The sequence below is a fragment of the Argopecten irradians genome, chromosome 5 (assembly GCF_041381155.1).
Source record: "Argopecten irradians isolate NY chromosome 5, Ai_NY, whole genome shotgun sequence".
In the NCBI taxonomy this organism is placed as follows: domain Eukaryota; kingdom Metazoa; phylum Mollusca; class Bivalvia; order Pectinida; family Pectinidae; genus Argopecten; species Argopecten irradians.
The window spans coordinates 27505560-27526997 of NC_091138.1; the positions used below are offsets into that span (position 1 = coordinate 27505560).

General features: G+C 35.8%; 1 protein-coding gene across 1 annotated transcript in view; it reads left to right on the forward strand.

Moving 5' to 3' along the window:
• The window catches only part of LOC138324363 (uncharacterized), a 120832-nt gene that overhangs the window by 37212 nt on the left and 62182 nt on the right, over positions 1-21438 (forward strand). The window contains 4 exon segments of the mRNA XM_069269435.1: positions 17998-18025; positions 18442-18535; positions 18780-18874; positions 19084-19302. Of these exon segments, the coding sequence (XP_069125536.1) occupies positions 17998-18025; positions 18442-18535; positions 18780-18874; positions 19084-19302 (436 nt within the window).

A 21438-nucleotide genomic window follows, 5' to 3' on the forward strand; every position in this document is an offset into this window, starting at 1 on the left:
TTTTTTTATTAAACTCTGAAATTCAACACTGCACACTTATGTATAGTTTACTAAATTCTATATTTAAATGAAAAACCAATTTCTTTATTTCTTGTTTGAGTCCTTCATTCACAGCATCTATGAGTGGCCTTGGCCCATTTAAATTTTTTTATTTCCCTATATATATTTGTTCGTTTGAGTTTTAGGCCCAAACTACAAGTCGGGCATTAATTAAACTACTGTTATTTAGATAGGAGTAAGCAATATATATTTATCAGAGATTTAGTTTGAGGACGACATAACTGAGGGAGGCTTGGTGTGCTGCTCGGAGTCTTGGCTGTGTGATTCAGTGAGTTTTCATTAAAATTGCTAGGACCTTCACTATCACGAGGACATATTGCGCAATATAACCGTACACTAATTGCATACAATGGAGACTGTCCTCAAATGATCCAAGATGTCGAAAATGTTAAGCAATATGAAACTAAACTAAACATGCTCTATCCACATGTATCATAGTGTTGAAAAACACCTCTATGTTCAATGACGCATCGACAAACTGTCCTCGACAAGGAAGTTACTGTCAAATCATTGTTTCCATTATTATCTGGTGTGCATTGTATTATCATGGGAAAACACATTTTGTTGTTTAAGGTTGTTGCACAAAAATACATGAATACCCCGTAGACATTACCAATTAATCAATGAAAGCTTCTCTGTTCAGACTGATGTTTTACTGTCTGCCTTATGCAACAGTTCAGGATCTTACTAGAATACATGGCCATGGTATATGTACATTGAATGAAGTTAATGTAAAATCGAAAACTCAATAAGGTTATTCAGTGTACGTTTAGAATCATTATATAAGTCTAGTATCTACACGGATATGGTAGGATTTTTTTTTATAAACTCTGGTATTTACACTGTATTCCCTTAGGCATATCGAACTGGTTGTTAATGTAGCAACGTGATTCAACATAAAAACGAATCTTCTGTTGTGGGCCATTAAACATGGGTCTGAGAATTAGCTATATATTATATATATTTGGATTAAACCATATTTTAGAGGTTTTAGGCATCTAGATCAATCATCGAAATAATGTAGAGTATCCATGCGCCTAAAACCTCTAAATGGTCTGAATTTTGTGGAAATTTCCGGATTTCTGGGTCATTGAGCAATGCCACTGAATACACTAGGCCTGAATCTAAAACGTGACACAGATCTCCATGGTTACGTGTAGGCTGTACTGGTTATAATGACGATGAAACACCTGATTGTTACAACAGGTGGTAACTGGATGTTGTTGACTTTTAGCTAAGTTAGTACAATGTAATTTCGCTCACTACTTTCTATTCGTAAGTTTAACTATGAAGCTTGGATATGAAAAGGCATTCTCTTACAGCATATATATAGTAGGCAAAGTGGGTCAGCTTAAATATAGCACCAGCTATAAAAACAACAGACAAAAACGTATACCAATGTGCATGTGGATTACTGCACAACACTTACACCGGGATCTAAAATGCCAAATACAAAAAAAAAAAAAAAAAAAAAAAAAAAAAAAAAAAAAACAAAAAAACAAAAAAAAAACCCACAAAATCAGGGACATGTGAAGTTAATGCAAAAGGAATAACACTTAAACAAAGTCTACTTGTATGGTATGAAACAAAATCTTTCGTATTCCGACTTGTACAGTTCGGTGGTTGTGGACTCTTTTTTAGTGGGGAAATGGTGTAAAGTGACTACATAAATAAATATGTATCGTACATAGTAATTATGAGTCACTATTTTTAGAACATCGCTATTATTATATATAACCGATAAGCTTTAATCAACCGTAAGAAATTGTCATAAAAAGTAATATATGTCGTGACTGTCTGTGTATAAAATAACACTTTTAAAGACTTTGACGCATTTTATTTAAATCAGAGTACATTGTCAATTTTTGCCCATTTATAATAACTGCAAAATTTACAGGTACTACAGAGTCAATTTTCTTTATAAATGTATAAAATGTACAAAGTATTTTAGTGTTATTTGTGTATTCGAGTAATTCCCCTTATCTCATATGGCAATTTCAGGAGAATTTACTAATAACTACATCCTGTTATATGTGAAGCACAACAACTAGTGTTCTGTGTGATTTGATCTGATTCATGTGGTAACAATTCAATGTGGTTACAATGTAACATACGCATTAAGAAATATTATAGCTTTGAATCAAAATATAAATGCAAGTCGTGACTGAATTTACCTGTGCAAATACCTTTGTGTATAATTTGATACATTGCACAATCGAACCTCACATGTTCATGTTTACAGTGTGTACTGAAGGAAAGGAAAGAACCGAGATATGACATAAGTACTGTGGGCGCTTTTGTCTCAACATTCACTGAGGTCAAAAGTAAATTCACATTTTTCCGAGATGTTCACTGTCAAAGATTAGCAGACATGTTCATGTCAAAGTCTATAGTCATTGTGTTGAGATTGACAGGAATTTCGTGGTTTTTACTTCACCACCACGACGAGAAACTATCTGTTCTGTTCCTCTGTTTATCGTGTTTGGCATGTCATAGCAAACATACAGCGAACCATGTCTTAGAAACCACCTGTATAAAGGTTACCTGTTAAATAACAACACTTGGGATCCCAAATGTCTAAAAACATTATAACACATTTTGACCAGAGTTTATCTAAAGACATCATGGCGATAAAGCACACTCTTTTCTTGTCACCTGAAAGGGTTGACCTTTATAGACAGGTTTGTCAGTCTTATATGGAAAAAATAAGTCGATATTCTAAATTGTTTCTGTAAAATCCCTTGTGAGAAATAGCGAAAACAAACTTCAATTGTCAAAATTCAAGATGACTGCCAGTCGGCCATCTTGAATTTTGAATATTTTTCACCCAAAATGCAATATGCATAACTAGGCACAAAAGACAATTTCAGAGAGATCCCATCAGTGCGTCCTAAGAAACAGCGAGAACAATCTGACGTGAATAATTCAGAAAAAATGTGGAATGTAACAAAGGTAAATACACTTGGTTTAAAAATTATAATTTAGGAGCTTTATCATGTTCTGTAGTATACGATTCCTTTCAAAGGACTCTACAGAAATCAGTAGTTTTGACACGTTATTGGTTTATTGTCCAATTTAAATCATTGCGAAATATGCACACACTTTATGGTCGTATAATGGTCCTATGATTCAGCACCGCCTCTAACATGGTGCTTGCCAAATGTCTTATAAGACCAGCAGTCATCCATCTCAGGGGCACGAGTTCAAATCTAGTATAGGACCGTAAACATAGGTGCTGACATCAGGCCGACGGTTTATCGTCTGGTATTTCGGCTTACTCCAACTTTCTAGACATAGGATACGAAATAGAAATGAAAATTCACGTGATGTGATAATAATGTGGCCTATTTGACCTATTTTATCTGTTTTATTGACCTCTTCAATCATTACTATTATTTCGTGAATCGGTTTTATCATTACCATATATCAAAAATATTCTTTAGAACCCTTTAAAGGAACTACTTTTAATAGAAATAGGTCATTTTATAATGTACATTCTTTCACTACTGTTTGATAAGGAAAATATTCACGGTAGAGTTGATAAGATCACTTCGACGCACAAAGTAGGTCACAGAAGTCGTAATAAAGTGTTACCCGATGTCAGTTGGACTTCATAAAAGAATGGAATTCATCAACAATGCAACACCAAAACTACGCGTACTCACCCGGTACCTCAAGCGTGAACAATGTCCCACGTCTCGCTAAGCCATTACTTCCGCCTCAAGAATTTTTCAACTTGTGGATATAAATGGGTTAAGAAAATAGGTATACATGTTTCATGATCGCATATCTTGTCGTAGTTCTGCCGTTTTTTCGGCTTTTGAAAACAGATAGCAAGGCAGAATAATTTCGACTGTGTTGTATCGTGAACCAAGTGTTCCTGACCTTCATGCTGTCCTAAATCTTCTTTTGCATAAAGACCCCCATGCCAATGCCCGATTTATCTCCTCCTGTAGAAACAATGATTGTGTCTGTTCCTTCATCATGTTCTTAGGTTATTTTCATCCCAATATATATATTTACATATACCAATTCATTCACTCCCGTCGCACCAAACCAAATATGTTCGCTAATTGTACTAATAATGTCGTGTTTATTTATCAATTATGAATAGTTCTATCACCTGTATGAAGGATTCCCTCTTGATTTCTTCAGAATTATCATCTACCATTTATGAAAATGAAGTAGCCCTTCTAATGCACTAAACAGCACTACTAATTACCCATTCTATAACAGGGAATTATATTTTTAGCAAAGATCCCATTCCACGTGGTGCTGCTCATGACTTAGCAAGAGTAACGATTCTTTGTAAATGTTTCAAAAACACCCTATTTTACTTTTGTTTATAAAGGGGTATAATTTCTCGATCATACCCCCAAAAAAACCCGTCTTGATTTATCTTAAAATTAACCCTCAATTTTCTCTAGAAATACGTCTGTTTCATTGATACAGTAATTGCCATAGGACATGCACACCTGGTCAGGTAAATTGCCTTGATATTCTCAAAGTTTCCCAGTGTGGACCTACAGACTTATTAGATAGCTAAGTGGTGATTTTATTTGGAGAAATAGTAATTTAATCTAACTAAATGTAGTACTATTTCAGAATGTGATCAGAGGTCAAGTTAAAGTTAGAATTTTAGCATGACATGCGACGTATTATGGGTGTAGAATTTACATAACAATAGTAGTATACTAACAATGCTTGTGGGTATGAGGTATTGTATTCCTTGGGTCCATCCCATGAATTGTTTCGACGCTGTCCAGGATTTTGTGATTCCCGAAGGTGTGCCGTGGTCGGATGGAGTTATCAGGTGTCTAGCTAACCTAAATATTTGTCTTCACGATCCATTTCATCTCACATGGTAGACTGGCGATAATTATAACTTGCAGAACAATAGCACCATTTTAGTGGACATTTCTCCCGGGTAACTACATAGAAATGTACAGGGTAGTGTAAATTTCATATAAAATAAGGAAATATGTAAGATGGCCGCGCCCTATATTCATATCTTCCCTCCTGAAGGTCAAACCAAGGTTTATAGTGAACAATAACATGTAAAACCCACCACTTTTTATGTGTTAACCGAATTTACAGATCCAAGGAACCTATACAGTGTACACAGATTTAAATTTAAAGAGCACGTTTTCAGGTGAATTGCTTTTTATGTGGACCCTGGTGAAGTGACGGAATAAAACACATTGTTATCGGGTTTCCCGCACAACTTGGCACAGAAAGATGTGTGAATACCGTAACCATCAAACTCATCATTTCCGGCTTAGACTGCTGGAGTCCGTTTCTGTGTTTAGTATAGCCTACCTGTGTTGAATTATAAAATACAGCACTGATTACTTTTCTACCAATATGATAATGACATGTTTTCTATCGAACTCTTAATAAACTTGACAAATTATTCGACATGTGTTATCCAAAAATATGCTACAGGTGCGTTCCACAATTGTAACGACTATTTAATGGATAGTTCTCTATGGTACAAAAAAAACAATCTTTTTCATTTGAAAATGTTTTTAAAATGGTTAATGCAATATCTCATCTAGCCGATTTTGTTTGGTTGTACATGTGAATGAAAAGCATCTCTGGAATGCAAAGCTGTACTCATCACATTTAAGACAATCACTGACGGTATTGAAAAAAAAACCATGTTCTGTTTAAGCATTTTTGATAAAGATTATATCGATTACCATAATATGTTTGAATAGATTTGAATTATTTGTTTGGAAAAGTTTTGTTAAAGCGGTCAAAAAATGAAGTTTTCATACTAAAACCTTATTCTTTCCCGGTTGATGACCTACACTGGTTGTATGCGCACAAATTTCACTCTTCTTACAGAAACGGAATTATAAAGTTTTGATGGGAAGAACATTTTTAACCAGTTACATAAATGTTTGTTTGTAAATACATTAGTAAGTTATACAGAGCGTCACTTTCTTCGCCTATAGATACATTTGTGTACAACGTTGCGGTGGTGGTTGTGTTTGATGTGTTTGATTTTACCTTTATGACAATCAGTTACACACTAGTGGTTTTACCTTTGTTACAAAAAGACACGTAGTCTCGCGTGGGTGAACAAATCAGCGAGACTTATTTAACGTTAGTGCTGTTTTAATTTCCATATTTATAAAAAAGGTGAGTCGCCGATAGGTAAAACGTACTTGTTTTAGAGTAGTAAGATCCAGATGTATGTATAGTTAATAAAGCGTAAAGGTCACAGGCTCAGTTCAAAGGAGCAATATTGACATTCATTTGGTACACTACGGTCTGAAACTATGAAAAATCACTTAAAACTTCAGGATGAAGAGGAGAAGTGATCCGTGACTACTCTGATCGACCTGACCTTTAGTTTTACATAGTCATATCAAGTCAAGTGGGCAATAGCCATTACAGAGCAAAGAGACCCGAAAAAGGTTTAGGTTGTATATTAATGCATTTCGATTGTATATGCCTGAAAGAAAGAGATGCCTAAATCCATACCCTCTTTCACTTGCAACTAAAAGTTTGTGCTGAACATGAAAGAACAACATAGAGACATCATCTGTTATTTTTTCATAAGGAAAAGGTCAATCGTAACTGTATCTTTATGGTCAAGAAATTAAACCCTTAACGTAGTTTGTAGTCTATATAATATAGTCTATAATAATGACACCTGATATAGATCGTATATCAGGTATAAAGTGACATGGTCAGATGAACCGAGATCGGTCGCGTATAACCGCCATTGACCTCTGTGGTCAGTGTTCGTCATGGTGTGTGATCTGACAATCTTAACGTCTAAATGTGATGAAGACTTAAAAATTTACAATATAATTAAACTTCAACATTAAACGCATGTAACTGACGTTAATGAGAGTTGTGGTAAAGAGCTTCAATCCTAAATCAATTAATTCCCTATACTACGTAAGCGGTCTTGGATAACGCGCGACTGAAAAGATAAGTCCATATATACAGTACTACCTCTGTCCATTTCCCATATTTTACAGTTTGAGTGCATGGTCAAAGACAATGCCAATTTCCATCCTCGGATAGATTGCTATCTCATCGTGAGTCTTGAGTCTGTTGTATTAGGGATCTATGAACGAAAGAAATAATTTGGCCATTAACCTTGGTCTGGAAACTATCATAGGAATCTGATGCAGAATGGTGTGCTCCTTCAATCCTGTTTAATTGAACATTACTGTAAAACTGTTCCATAATCTACGTTGTATATGCATCCATGTCCGCAGTTACAGTACATGTGATGAAAATTGAGTACATCCAAACCGATCCCCTGAAGCACCTTTCTCAGGTACAGCCCTGTAAGGTAGTATTTTCGCAATCGGAGAGCAGGTATATTTAAAGTTCAGCTGTGAATCACACACGTTCGACTTCATTAACCTGTAATTATACAACAGCGCCGACTAAACAAAGTAGACAACAATATACACGGAGAGCTAATGTCCTGGGAGTTTTTCTGTGTCACCACACGTGTAAGTCGACTCCCTTCCGGGCCGTACCTGTAGGTGACTCGGTAACGATCGACACCCTCCCTTTAATGGCATTTAAAAACGCCACGGCGTGATCACCGGACTGTGTCGGGTTCACTGTCACGCGCACGACTTCCAGGGTGTGGTAGAGGGACCTTAAAGCCGGCAGTGAAAACATCTTTAACCGGACAGTTTTGTAACACTTTTAGGAAACATTGGATTTTAAAGCTTCTTATTTGTGAAAATTACGCCAATATTAGTGTTTTTGGTATACACATGCTTTATGCCGGATGGGAGCCTTTAGCATTATGACAAACTTCCAGGTCCTCACCGTATGCTTTTTAGCATTTATACACTCTTGTGTAACTAAGGTAAGTATTAACCTCATTAACTGATTAACATGTGCGTCCTGCAACGGTCACGATAGTTAAACTTTACAATTAAGTATTTGAATTGAGTACGTGTGCGTCAAATACAGGAAGTTAAAAATTTTACGAATTATTCAGCATTAATTTGATACCGATGTGTTCTTTAATAATTTATGATCGCTTTTAAACATTTACATATGTTTGCCCGCGGCTAATTTTTATTGTGTACTACCATTTATAGTTATCTTACACAGATGCTTATTTACATATTAAAACAACAGTATATCAATTCGGCCTCGCGCTTCAGTAGCCAGCTGTATCTAGCAGGTATAACGACGATGGGAATACTGTCGTAATGTATCTTATACTCCTCATTTATGTTTTGCTATCCGAAAATACATATTTTCCGAAGCTTTTACGGTAATGTGCGTCTTAGGCACACCCCACATCACACATACTAAGTTCCTTACATTGTGTTTCCATAGTTTCCAGCCCCACCCCACTAGTTTCAAGCCCAATCTCTGGACTTTCCCGGTTTTCATCAAGTTCCCATGCAGATCTTTCCTCGTTACTATGCAGCGTGTACATAGCTCATAGTCTCGCAACTTTCATGTTGCTAGCCCCTAACCAAATTTCCATCAATGACACAATTTGCCCCACCCTTTCACCTTATTGAGTGTTGCCCCTAAACGCCTCGCGTCCTGTATCCTAGAATATACTAGTTCTACGTAGTTCCCAATCAAAGCCTTTATTGGTTTAACTTTCAATTGTCTCTTTGGCCCCATCCCTAGTTCCCCGCCATGTTCTACGAAGGTCTAGTTACTCCCCTTAATTTTCAGACGTATATGTCCGTCCCGATTTTATTTCTTGCACTTCATTCTTAAGATTTGTCCTCTGATTTCCAATATTGCCCTTTATTTTTTCAAGATATGACCTTTACTTATTGCCATATTTGCCCATCATTATGAAGGTTGCCCTTCTCTGATTGCAAAAGTTGCCCTTTCTGCCGTTGCGAGATCTCTATCACGACCCGTATCAGGAAGGCGGAACTCTATTAGGATAGTTTAGTGGTATGTGGAGAATTTAAATGACTTGATGTCAACATGGTGGTATTTAAATGTAAACAACGTAGCATATACAGGATTTACACATATAGAAATGGTAAAACATTACCAGGGCGTGCCAATCGCCCCACCCCTCGAGCAAATCACTGCGCATGGTAGGAACAGTTACAAAGATAATTCCATTAAAGGCGACATCAAATATATTGCCCAGTCATGCGGGAAAGAATATCTAGTTTAAAATAGTGATTTGTGACGCAACATATAGTGTCAGTTTCTAGGAACTAATTGGTCCGTCGTCTACTGAGGGTGGTACGTGCGGTGAAACTCGGGTATTATAGGGTGGTGTCATACCTTTATGTCGACGGCAGCTGCACCTAAATGTTAGTTGATGAAAGGGGCATTTTACGCTTTATACGAATGTCAAGGTCAAATATGTATTGCGGTCAAACACATGTTCCTTGTTGTACACGTCAGTAATTCGCCGTGGCTGTTTTTTCATTATATGGTATCTTAATGAGTTAATTATTTTCGCATGAAACATGCATTCTTTCGCAGTTTTTGTCGGAATTAAACGACTGAACAAATTACATGTCAAATTAAAGGTCTATGTTTAGCTTCGGTACATGACTGTATACAGACAATTTATCAACGTACCTCGTACAACGTATTAAATTGCACCTGAGTATTATAACTTGCATAGGCCTGTAAAACACTTTGTTCTTTACTAGTGTAAACAAGATCAACTGTATTTAAGACCCTTAAAACGCTATATAGACAAGTGATAGTATATGTATCAACTAGTGACGAAAATTGGTGTACTCGATATAATCTAGATATTGTAAATGTACGTTCAAGAATTATAACTGATGGGGTAAATTTTGTACAGTAATTGTACATTATTGAACACATACACGTTTTGTTCTTAACATGATCACAGCGATCTAAGACTACACTACGCTACACTTATCAACGTTAGTGTATATATCGCCTGGGTTACCGAGGATGGGGCCCCACTTGTTCTTGTACAAGCGCCTTCCGATAGAGAGGGGGGCTGATGAAATCACCCTGGCATCTGCGTTGGAATACGGTTTTGTTGAAAGTGTTGAAATACTGTTATCCGTAACAACTCATTTGTATATATTTCTACCTGAATATAGAATTGTGGGTATGTGATCGGTATGACCTCTCATTAGAAGTAAATGCTCGATTTTAAGAATATCAAGAGACCACCCAATTGGCAAAAATCTAATTGCATGGTCTTAGGTCTTTTTTGATCGACTATCTAAATAATTTGTAGATATACTGACTATGGTTAACCATTGGTGTGTGGCTCTCAACTTTACAGTTATTTCTAAAATCCCCAAAATTCTGGCTCATCGGGGGATGGCGGTGAAGGTCAGAGGTCGTAAAGTTTACAATAACCGTGGCGTACCTTCATCTGAAAAGAAGTAACGACATGGGTGTGATTTATGTAGTTTAGAAACACCTATTTTAAAATTACGACTTGAGAGGGTTGATTGAAATCCTTATTTCGACGATATGTCTTTGAAACTGCTGTTTTCAAATCCACCATGTTTAATTATGCACATGCAAATAATGTAAATGATTAAAATGCACATTATTTACTTTGGTTTAGCGAAGTCATTGACTGATGTGAAATCCTTGTTATTGTTTGATCGATGTACCATGAACAAATTTCAAGGTCATCAAGGTCACATAACATGCATTCATTTACAAAAAATGTACATGAAGATAGATGGTAGATGTGTTAATTGATACAGGTCAAATGTCAAGGGTCAAATCGAGGTAAACGTTGAGTGTTAATTTATACAGGTTAAATGTCAGAGGTCAGTTTCTCTATATGTCATTATATATATATATGTACTCAGGTATGAACTGGGCTACCTTGGCAAGAATATTTCGGTTGATGATAGAAGCTTATACTCAATCAAAAACTTGCGTCTACTCGTACATTTTTTATTGGCGAAATACCAGTTTTGTAACAGTCTTTCACTCAGGCACTTCTATTGATAAGCTTGTCTGGTTCCAATGATTTTATATTTGTTGCAGAACAAGCTTGTTTCAAAACTCCAGAACTAAAATAAAAACCAGTTTTATGCAGAAACTTTCATCGATTACAAAGCACAGTTTGTGACCAATCAGTCTAAAACATCGTTATTACAAACCTTTTTTGGGGTACAAACCGCGTGTGCTGAAACAAGTACCTATTTTCATAGCAACCCGGTGTTTTGCTTAAACACAGAATTCTGTTGGTGTCAAACCAGCGTTGTACCCCAACAATCCTATCAGTCCTGTACCAAATATTAGACTTAAACACAGACTTCCGTTGAATACAAATCAGTCCTATATTTAAACCAAAAAAGGGGTAATTTTTCAAAGTCAGTTTTAGTGAGGACCTGTATTTCGGTATTTACGTCTATACGTAACAATTGTGGGAGCCAATAGGATCTATAGGTCGTGAAATGTCTTTGTTTCTATGGTTACCACCTCGATAACGTAGGGAATGGCTGCAATCAAAACCCATTGTGTTTGAACAGGCATTAAGGTTCACGTATAAAAAGCACGGATACAAAGTGTTTTACCCGTCTAACCCCCAGTAAGGGATAATACCTAACATAAATGCCTTCCCATGCCCGTGTTTACACAAGCTACAATGTGGGCATATACTGTCATCAATCCGTCTCTTAAAACATGTGTATAGCACAGGGACCTGGCACGACTTTTTTAAACTAACAGTATACATATATATTATAGTATTATACTATAATATATATATGTATACTGTTAGTTTTAAAAAGTCGTGCCAGGTCCCTGTGCTCTGAACCGTTTTGCATTTACCTCTAAGAAAGCAATCCTGTAACACAGATTATTATGATAATCATATATAGACATCTTTTTCTGTTAAAATATCTAGATGTTATGCATCACTCCCACATCCACAATTTGTGGGCTGGGCATTTCTAAAAAATACTACATCATCTATCGTACATTTGTGATCACGTGACAAACTCATCTGTACGTCCTATTGTAAGAAGTGCGACATAGCGCAACCGAATTCAGGATCCTGGTCTGAGTAAAGATTTTTTAAATAGATCGAGAACTAACCAATCCGAGTGATTAAGATGTCCTAACGTATTCCATAATCATCAATACCTCATGGGTTACTAGCACTATCATTATATTCACAGTGAAAGTAATCCCTAGAGTATCGAGCATGCTCTGGGTCATGAGTTCGGAACCCATGTGGGGCAATTGCCAAGTACTAAAATAACCGCAGGTTGGTATTTTTTTCCTGGATACCTCCTGAACCTGGCACGTCGGACTGCATAGTCAAAGAAATCATGTTCAAAATCCGACAAGGGTGCGTAACCTATATTCCGTTGTCATGTCTAGTGTACCGCGACCTTATAGACAGTAAAGGGCGTGACCTCCTTACTCCTGGATCAGATAGTCGATTGTCACCCGACACAGAGAAGCTATTAGGCATGTTCCAATCTTGATTGATATATCAGATTACAATGAGAAATCACACGATTTTAAGGCGTTTCTTTGCCCAATGGCAAATTACGCTTACAGATCATCAAATGTGTCGAAATACATTTAGTATCGAGCATTACTTTATTTTGAGAAAGCATTACTTCCTCTAGACAGTAGTGGTACGGTACTAGCCTGTACATAACCGTGATGTCGGTCACATGAAATAACCTATATATATATATATATAGGGTGGCTTTCTCACCCGAATCTCAAGATGATATCAACATCTGTGTTTGATGAGCCTGAACGTGAGCTTGAATCATACGGTATTTAGTGGAGTAGGACTATGGAATAGGACTGTTAAAGCGTACTAAAACAGATACTTTCATAAGATCTATACACATATTGTAGATATAAACAGAAGTATATATATAATAGGTAAATATAGGTCTGTGTTGTGTATTTATCTAGGTATAAGACGCTTGAATCTGATGATATTGTTACACATCAAATCTTTATATGGTGGCTGGATAATTGCAGGTATATCGGCAACTTTAGTCCTATACCTGTGAGGTCAGCACCTGGATTTTACAAAGATGTAATTTGATATTGATGTCTTAATTAGTGTCATCTTTGATCTGTCACTCAAATCTAACCCTTGGTCAGTGTGTCGTGTAGCTACGGACAGCCTTAATCTTATAGATCTTTGTTAGCCCCATCAGCTGATGTCCAGTTAGACCATGAGGCTATTATGTTTGTTTAACTTGTCCTATCAACAGCTACATGTACATATATGGTCAAGAATGGTCCGGATGACGTAGTGTATGTCTTAAGAAGGTAGAAATATTTCCAACTTTATACATTTGATTTACAAAACTAATATGACATGATGTTAATATGTGTAATGCAAAGACAAAAGGATTGCTTTGAAGTATACAATTTTATCTTTCTGGTGATTCTATTGAAGGATTTGGGATGGACCGCGCCGGATATGCGTTATATATACATGTAGAACCTAATTATAAGCTTAAATAAGGGTTATTTGAATAGGATGATTTACAACAATGCTATAAATAATGGCATCAACGTTGCCATTTGTAACCAAATTAAGCCTTCCGTGTACCCCGTCATTAATCAGTGTCTCTAATTGCAACTTAATCAAATTATTCATAGTAATACATTTTTATGGATAATGTTAAACTTGAATGTTGTAGGAAATTCAAAGAGAGAAATTACATCTTCTGTATGTAGCCAGAGATTTAAATACCAATACTAAATCTCTGATGTAGCATAATGTTTTTCCATTTCTGGTATGCTGAAAAACGATTTTAAAATGTAATTGCATCTTCTTTAACGGTTAAAGAATGGAGTACGTAAGAAAGTAGTAAAATCTTGTCAAGTTAATTTCAAAAGTAGCAACCGGGCCCTGTGTCAGTTCCTGCTGACCAGGCCTGTGTAAGGGAGATAATCGTTAGGGTCATTGCTTCTGTGGAACTCTTCTGCTTGAGAGGGGGGAAATGCGAAGAAGAAATAAAAGATGGAAGATCGAAAACGTACCTCAGGTCTATCAAGTAGACTTCTATTCTAGTTTGTCTTTTTAAAAAGCTTGCAGGTCTATGTAACTGGACAAGAATTTAGAAAGTCGTTTTAAAGAATTCCCAAAAACTTAATTACCTTTAAGGGCCAACTATGTCTTCGACGTCAAGACTCGGGGACAGGTCGTGTTGGTCACATTTTATTTTTCAATTTTCCATGTCTTAGTTTACTGATTTTTACAGCTAGGCTATAGTTAGATAATATTGGAAATGAAATTTTGAATATAGCCAAAATTGTCTTCCTAAAATGATACATGCAAGCAGAAACATACTGGCAGGCGACTAATTCACACAGTACCTCGCCATAGACCGAATGATTCTATCTCTTAAAATGAACCTTTTTATTATTTTGTATCTCTGATTTGTTCATTTTACATATGTTCATTCTAAAATGAACATATCAATAAACAAAAATCATTTTAGAGACGGAATCATTCGGTCTACCTCGCCATTGCATGTGTATATTTTATATACATCGATACAAATTTAAACATTATATCATGGATTGAAATTTAAATGACCAATTGTCATGGTTGATATGATTTTCGAAAGCATGAAAATGACCAATTTTACCTGTTTTTTCAAAACCAAAAGTGTGTTTAGTTTTATTAGTATAAAGTTGAAATATTATTTTTTCAGTCCCTAATCATATTCGAACCATCTGAAAACTACTGAACTTTTGTAACATATCAAAGTTATTCTCCTGTATTTAATTATTTAAGGGTACAGTTCATACATAAAATTAAACATACTCAATGCTTGTACAGAGGTATACCTGCTAATTTAAAATGGCGGAGTTGCCATTCTCTCGTAGGTGTATGCTTCTGATGCAAGTACACTTTGTAGAAAGGAAAACCAAATGCAATTCATTGGAATGATCTAGACCTAGATTTAAGTTTATGTTACTGACATGACAAAAGCAGTATATAGAATGGGTATCAGGACATCTCGGCACTTGGAGACCTCGGCACTTGGGCTTGGAGTCACTTTGGCACTTTTCAGAGGTCACCTCGGCACTTTTGTCAGATATCTCAGCACTTGTCGGTTTGACATTTGTCAACAGTATATAAAGTTTCACTTATAAGTCCTTGATATATAAAATATCCATTCTTATGTATATGCTTCTGTAGTTATTATACATGTTGACAGAATACGAACATAAATTGAAAAAAAAATAAGATTGATTACAATTTGCCGCACTTGTTTATTTTGAGTTACACAAATATATGTAAATACATGTACAAGAATATTGAATAATTCTTAATTTTTTTATTCTAAGCAACGTTGTTTCATAAACACATACGTACCGTAGACTGGTACAATAATAATGTAGTTAAGGGTTCTCTGTTCATAATTCACTGCGTTTTATGTTTATATAAAGATCGTCAGTTGTCTCTCATATCATGCAATAATTACGGCAATATAATCTTTATAAACTAGCTGCCAGTGTTTAATGGTAAAAGATGCATGGAATGTATTATGCTGTCGACAGACTTTTGAAGCGTGTAGGAACTAAAAAAATATTGTCTAAATCGTGATCCCGTAAGAGAATGCAAAATGCTTCATTTCTTAATTTCAGCGTTTTTAAAATAAATAGAGTAGACTATTCATAACTGGAATATTTGCAGCATATTGATCATCGTATCGCTATAAGATTATCATGCTTATACCAACAACAAGATTAAAGCGCAGTGTATTTGACACGGACACGTGCAATTTTATGTAATAAATCTTTCACTGAAGTATGGCTTTTGGGAGACGGTCGCCGTGACCGGGTATAATTGACAAGCACGTGACTACAGAAGCCCCGCCCCTACCATATCATTGGCTACTAGCCTCGATGTTCACGTGTCAGTCAATTATAATTACCAACTGATTGACGAGAAAAGATATTGTAAAATCAATCAATCGTCGACGTTTAATTGGTTTTTTTTCTTCTTCAAAACTTCACAGATGGTCTCAGTAACAACTTACATGGCTTTAGTCAACATTTTATACAGAGAGAGCGTGGTAATTTTCTTGTAAATGTGTGTGATAACAAAAAAAAAAAAACCCACAAAAACAAAACCTGAAAAGTTACGTAAATTGGGCCTTTAACACGGTTGAAATCAATTCTTTACATTTGCTTTTAATTTAAAATCGAATTTCCCAACATTTTACTATATTTCATGCATTTTAACATATTTTAGTTGATTGTCACCGGTTCGTTTTTAACCAAATTACTTGTGATAGTAGAAATAATATTAGCAGATTCCGTAATAATTGAATGTATAATTTTCCGTGGCCTTATTCAAGAGATATTTATGTTACATGCATTTTTATCGCCAGCGGAACTTGATATTGACGTCAAAGTTCTGTTACACTGTATTTTGATCGTCTATTCACATATGAAAGGGCACTTATATTACCGCGGAATTTATGGAAAATTCTGAAAAACGAACCGTGAAATTCGATAGAAAAATAGTCAAAATGCATTAAATATTATATATAAAGTAAAATATCAATAATATATTAAAACGTTTAAATGCTAATGAATTAGAAATATGTTTGTTCCACAATTATTGTATCATGACTGAAATATAAATATAACAACTTTTTAACAACTTTCGGTCGTCACTGCTGTGCATCTGACACAAACAGTTTCATAAATTCGGAGAAAATTATAGGAAGGAAAGTAAATATTTCTCGTACAGCGATAAACTTTATAATATTTAAAAAAACTAAGTGCCGAATTCTCTTCAAAAAGTGCCGAATATTCCAAATGCCGAAAATAAAAGTGCCGAGATTACCAAGTGCCGAATATCAAAGTGCCTTGGTGACCAAGTGCCGAGGTCTCCAAGTGCGGAGACGTCTATGATTCATAGAATGTAAAAAGTCATTATGGGGTGTTTTATTGTGGCTCCTAGGCCTACCTGTACAGGTGGGAATCTGCCTTGAGTTCACTGGAACAAACAAATTACATAGCTACATGTATATATGTGCTAATGAAGCTGTCATGCTATTTTTAACTCTTTCATCTGCTACAGAATAATGAGATTCATTTCACTTCTATTACACTAGCCACTCTCCAACTTTGGAAACTATATTTACAATGCTTTAGATTGTCATCTACCATCACTGTTCCAAATAATCAACTAATTATAAACAAAACACAAAAATGTGTTTTTCTGAAGTTGTTTATGTATTTTTATTTTCTTTGACAATTTCCCTAAATAAGTGAGCCAATGTACCTTCATGTCTCTATAACATGATAAAAAAATCTAATAATTCAATTAAAAGTCGCCCTCACAAGATATATACATATATGGTAAATAGGCTGGACCTCTCCCACCAACTGGGGCTGTGTTGCCCAAGTCAGTGGTTAGATATCCCCACATATAACAACAAGCCCTCGATCCACCTCTGGGCTGTGAGTTTAATTCCCATGCGGGACAGTTGACAGGTATTAACTGCTGGTCAGCGGTTTTTCCCCTGGTACTCCAGCTTTCCTCCAGTAATAAACCTGTCGCATCCTTAAAATTTCAGGACGTGCCAGAGTTTCTTGGAAAAGTTAACCGTAGTTGCTAATAGGATGTAAAACTAACAAAACCAAAAAGGAACCTTCGGTTCCACATCTGCATCATATGGTATATTCATATATGTTGATACCAAAATGTATATCGATCAGCACCATTTAGAGGTACAAATGTAGAAAATCTTAAAGGAAAAAGTTTCTTTGAAGATTTACATGTGTGGCTGTTTGATTGATCGCGAGGATCATTGATGGATTTAGATTTGAATGAGAAATTAATGAATGAAAATACCAGTTGATATTGTTGTTTTTACATACTTTTGTTGAATACATTATTCATTATTTTAGAAATACATGTAGTTGAGGAAATTAGAAATTTGGTATGATTTGAAACTAATTCCATTCTCCATCTATTTTCAGGAGCAGATAACATACACCTGTCAAACTGGTAAGTTTTTACTGTTAGATAAGTTTCAATTTATACTGTATACAAGTTAAATTTTGCAATGAATGGTTTATTTTCTTTATATTCACATTTTTATTGAATCAGAGAATTCTAAACATCAGCTAAATATTCTGAAAATCAGTAAAATAACTCAGTATAATGGCATCAATTTTCATATAGATTCACATATGGTACAATCAATTAGTTAGTCTATTGACGAATGGCAGTAGAGGAGCACTTATTTGTTCTCAGGAAAATTTAAGTAGTCTACTTATCTTAATTTTTTTCTTAATTTTTAAACACAAATGAAAATAAAATGCATAAGTTAGGCATAGCTAGAATGGTCAGTGATGCTATTAAAGCCTTTTAAAAAGATATGCTGATTTTGAAATGATTCAATCTTTATTTTTTCATGGCAGGCTGGTCAAATCTTGGCTCAAAATGTTACAAACTGTTCGGTTCAGATGCTGCTAAAACACAAACATGGGAAAGAGCATCAACTACATGTGAAGGGTAAGATCAAGTATGGCACAATCTTAAATTTCATTGTGGAAGTCTGTAACAACTAACATTGATTTATACAATGTTTTGACTGGATTAAGAATATCATTTGAATGAAGAAAATACTGTGCTTTTAGAACTCCAAAAGTGGGCTTAATTGATCAGATTAAGATTTTAGTGCAAGTCCAGATGTGAGCTTTGCTGTTCTTCAAATAGCTCTTATTATAATTGTGTTAGCATAACCTTACAATTTTAGGTATGGGTCCCGCCTGGTGGAGATAAAAGACTATGACATCAGAACAAAGGTTGGAAACCTTACAAAAAACAATGGTGTGCAGATGTTTTGGACAGGTAACAATGTCTTATTTACTTATTGTTTTCTTATTAATTTTTATCTTTCCGTAAAATTACAATACTTTTTAAAAGAATTTTGTTTCGAGTCTTTTACCTGTTTCAAGTCCATGTTGACTTACTAAAGAAGCACAGGTCAATAACTTTAAACAAAGTCTCATTTTAGATATAGAAATACAATGTTATTGATGTAATTCTCTGATTTGCAGGCCTCAACAGACTTGGAATCTCTGATTCTGATACTTATGGAGCTAAGTGGAATGATGATTCAGCATCAATATATGAAGGCCTGTGGGATATTAGCAACCCTCTTGTCAAGGCAGGACGATGCTCTTACACCAAGCAGAAAGGAAATGAATTTGTCGACAGTCTTGGGAATTGTGAACAAAAGATGGCTTTCGTTTGTGAGAGGATGTCATGTCCAACAAGTAAGTACAAACTTAAGACTTGTTTGAATACTTTGATTAATGTCCTTTATAATAACTGCTGTGGTAGATATTAGTTACTGGTTTGTCTCCTACATGACTCCACCTATTAATAGGCTTTGTCTTAATTACTAACAAAAGTCAGTGTACTGTCGGCATTGTTTGTGGCCATTTACAGACATGTCATGTTAAAGATATTCCCCATTGATTGCAGATAACATCCTTTGTTCATAAATAATTTGAATTGTTTTTAGTTAATTTCCATTATGTGTAGAACATTTTGTATCATTTTTAACTCCCCTGGCCCAAAGGGCCGGTGAGCTTATGTCATGGCGCGGCGTCCGTTGTCCGTCCGTCTGTCCGTCAACATTTCCTTTAAATCGCTACTAGTCATAGAGTTCTGCATGGATTGTAACCAAATTTGGCCACAAACATCCTTTGGGGTAGGGGAACAGAACTTGTATAAGTTTTGGCTCTGAACCCCCGGGAGCAGGAGGGGAATGGCCCAATAAGGGAAATAAAGGTAAATCCTATAAATCACTACTAGTCCTAGAGTTCTGCATGGATTGTAACCAAATTTGGCCACAAGCATTCTTGAGGGAAGGGAAACAGAACTTGTATAAATTTTGGCTCTGACCTCCTGGGGGCAGGAGGGGCGGGTCCTAATAGGGAAAATGGAGGTAAATCCTATAAATCGCTACTTGTCCTAGAGTTCTGCATGGATTGTAACCAAATTTGGCCACAAACATCCTTGGGGGAAGGGGAACAGAACTTGTATAAATTTTGGCTCTGATCCCCTGGGGGCAGGAGGGGCGGGGCCTAATAGGGGAAATAGAGATAAACCCTATAAATTGCTACTTGTCCTAGAGTTCTGCATCTGCATGGATTGTAGGGCTGCCGCGGTTCACCGGTATATTGGGGTATTGCAATGCACCACCAAAAAATATTGTACCGCGATACAGTTTGCCTGTACCGGTTTTTTACGATATATTTTCTTAGTATCATAATTTCATTAATTTGATATAATTAAAACGTCCTGTCATTAAAACAAAACCAGCAAATTGTATTTGTTTTCCTTTCCGATAATATGAAGCCATGTGGGTATCCCTTTCGTTTTCATTCGATTCAGATGTCGGTCCAAATGTTTGTAACTAACGTGTATAATGTTCAAATGATTCAAACATTTGTATGACGTTGAATATAAACAATATGACATTAGGCTAGTTTCTGAAATATTATCAAGCTGATTTGCTCCATCAATCAACAATACCGGAATATCTAATTCTCTAAACACATTTAAGGCCCAGTGAATACATGGCTGCAGGGATTTTGCCAGCTTTTTCAGGCTTCATCGTCCGCCGCCATTTTCGATTTCCTACATGTGTCAAAACAACACTGCAAGCCGGTCAGCCCTTTGAAGTTTAATCACGATCGTAAGCTTATTTTGCCAGGACAATTGTACGTAAATTTGTTCATCATTTAGGTTCAAAAGTGTAAATATTTGCAGACACTATCATGTTTAGTTATTGCATTATTAGGTTATGATCGTTTGTAACAGTTAGCCTAGCGTTTTCACAAACAGACTCGTATTTTTTTAAAACAAGAACACATTTGAACATTTTTGTTACTCAACAACATGGTTCAAATCGATGTAAAACTACATAACATAGCACTGTATGTTTGTATAATGTAAAGGGTGCTTTTATTATGGAATATATACAAAATAGACAACACATATGTTAAGGTCAAAATATTGCAATACATATCACAATACAGTTGTTGTGTATCGCAATATATCGTGGTACGCTTCTGCCGTATCGCGGCAGCCCTAATGGATTGTAACCAAATATGGCCACAAATTAAACATCCTTGGGGGAAGGGGAACAGAACTTGTATACATTTTGACTCTGACCCCCAGGGGGCAGGAGGGGCAGGGCCAAATAGGGGAATTTGAGGTAAATCCTATAAATCGCTACCTTTCCTTGAGTTCTGCATGGATTGTAACCAAATTTGACCACAAACATCCTTGGGAGAATGGAACAGAACCTTTATAAATTTTGGCTCTGACCCCTTGGGGCAGGAGGGTTGGGGCCCAATACGTGAATTAGAGGTAAATATTCAAATTCCTTCAAAAAAGAA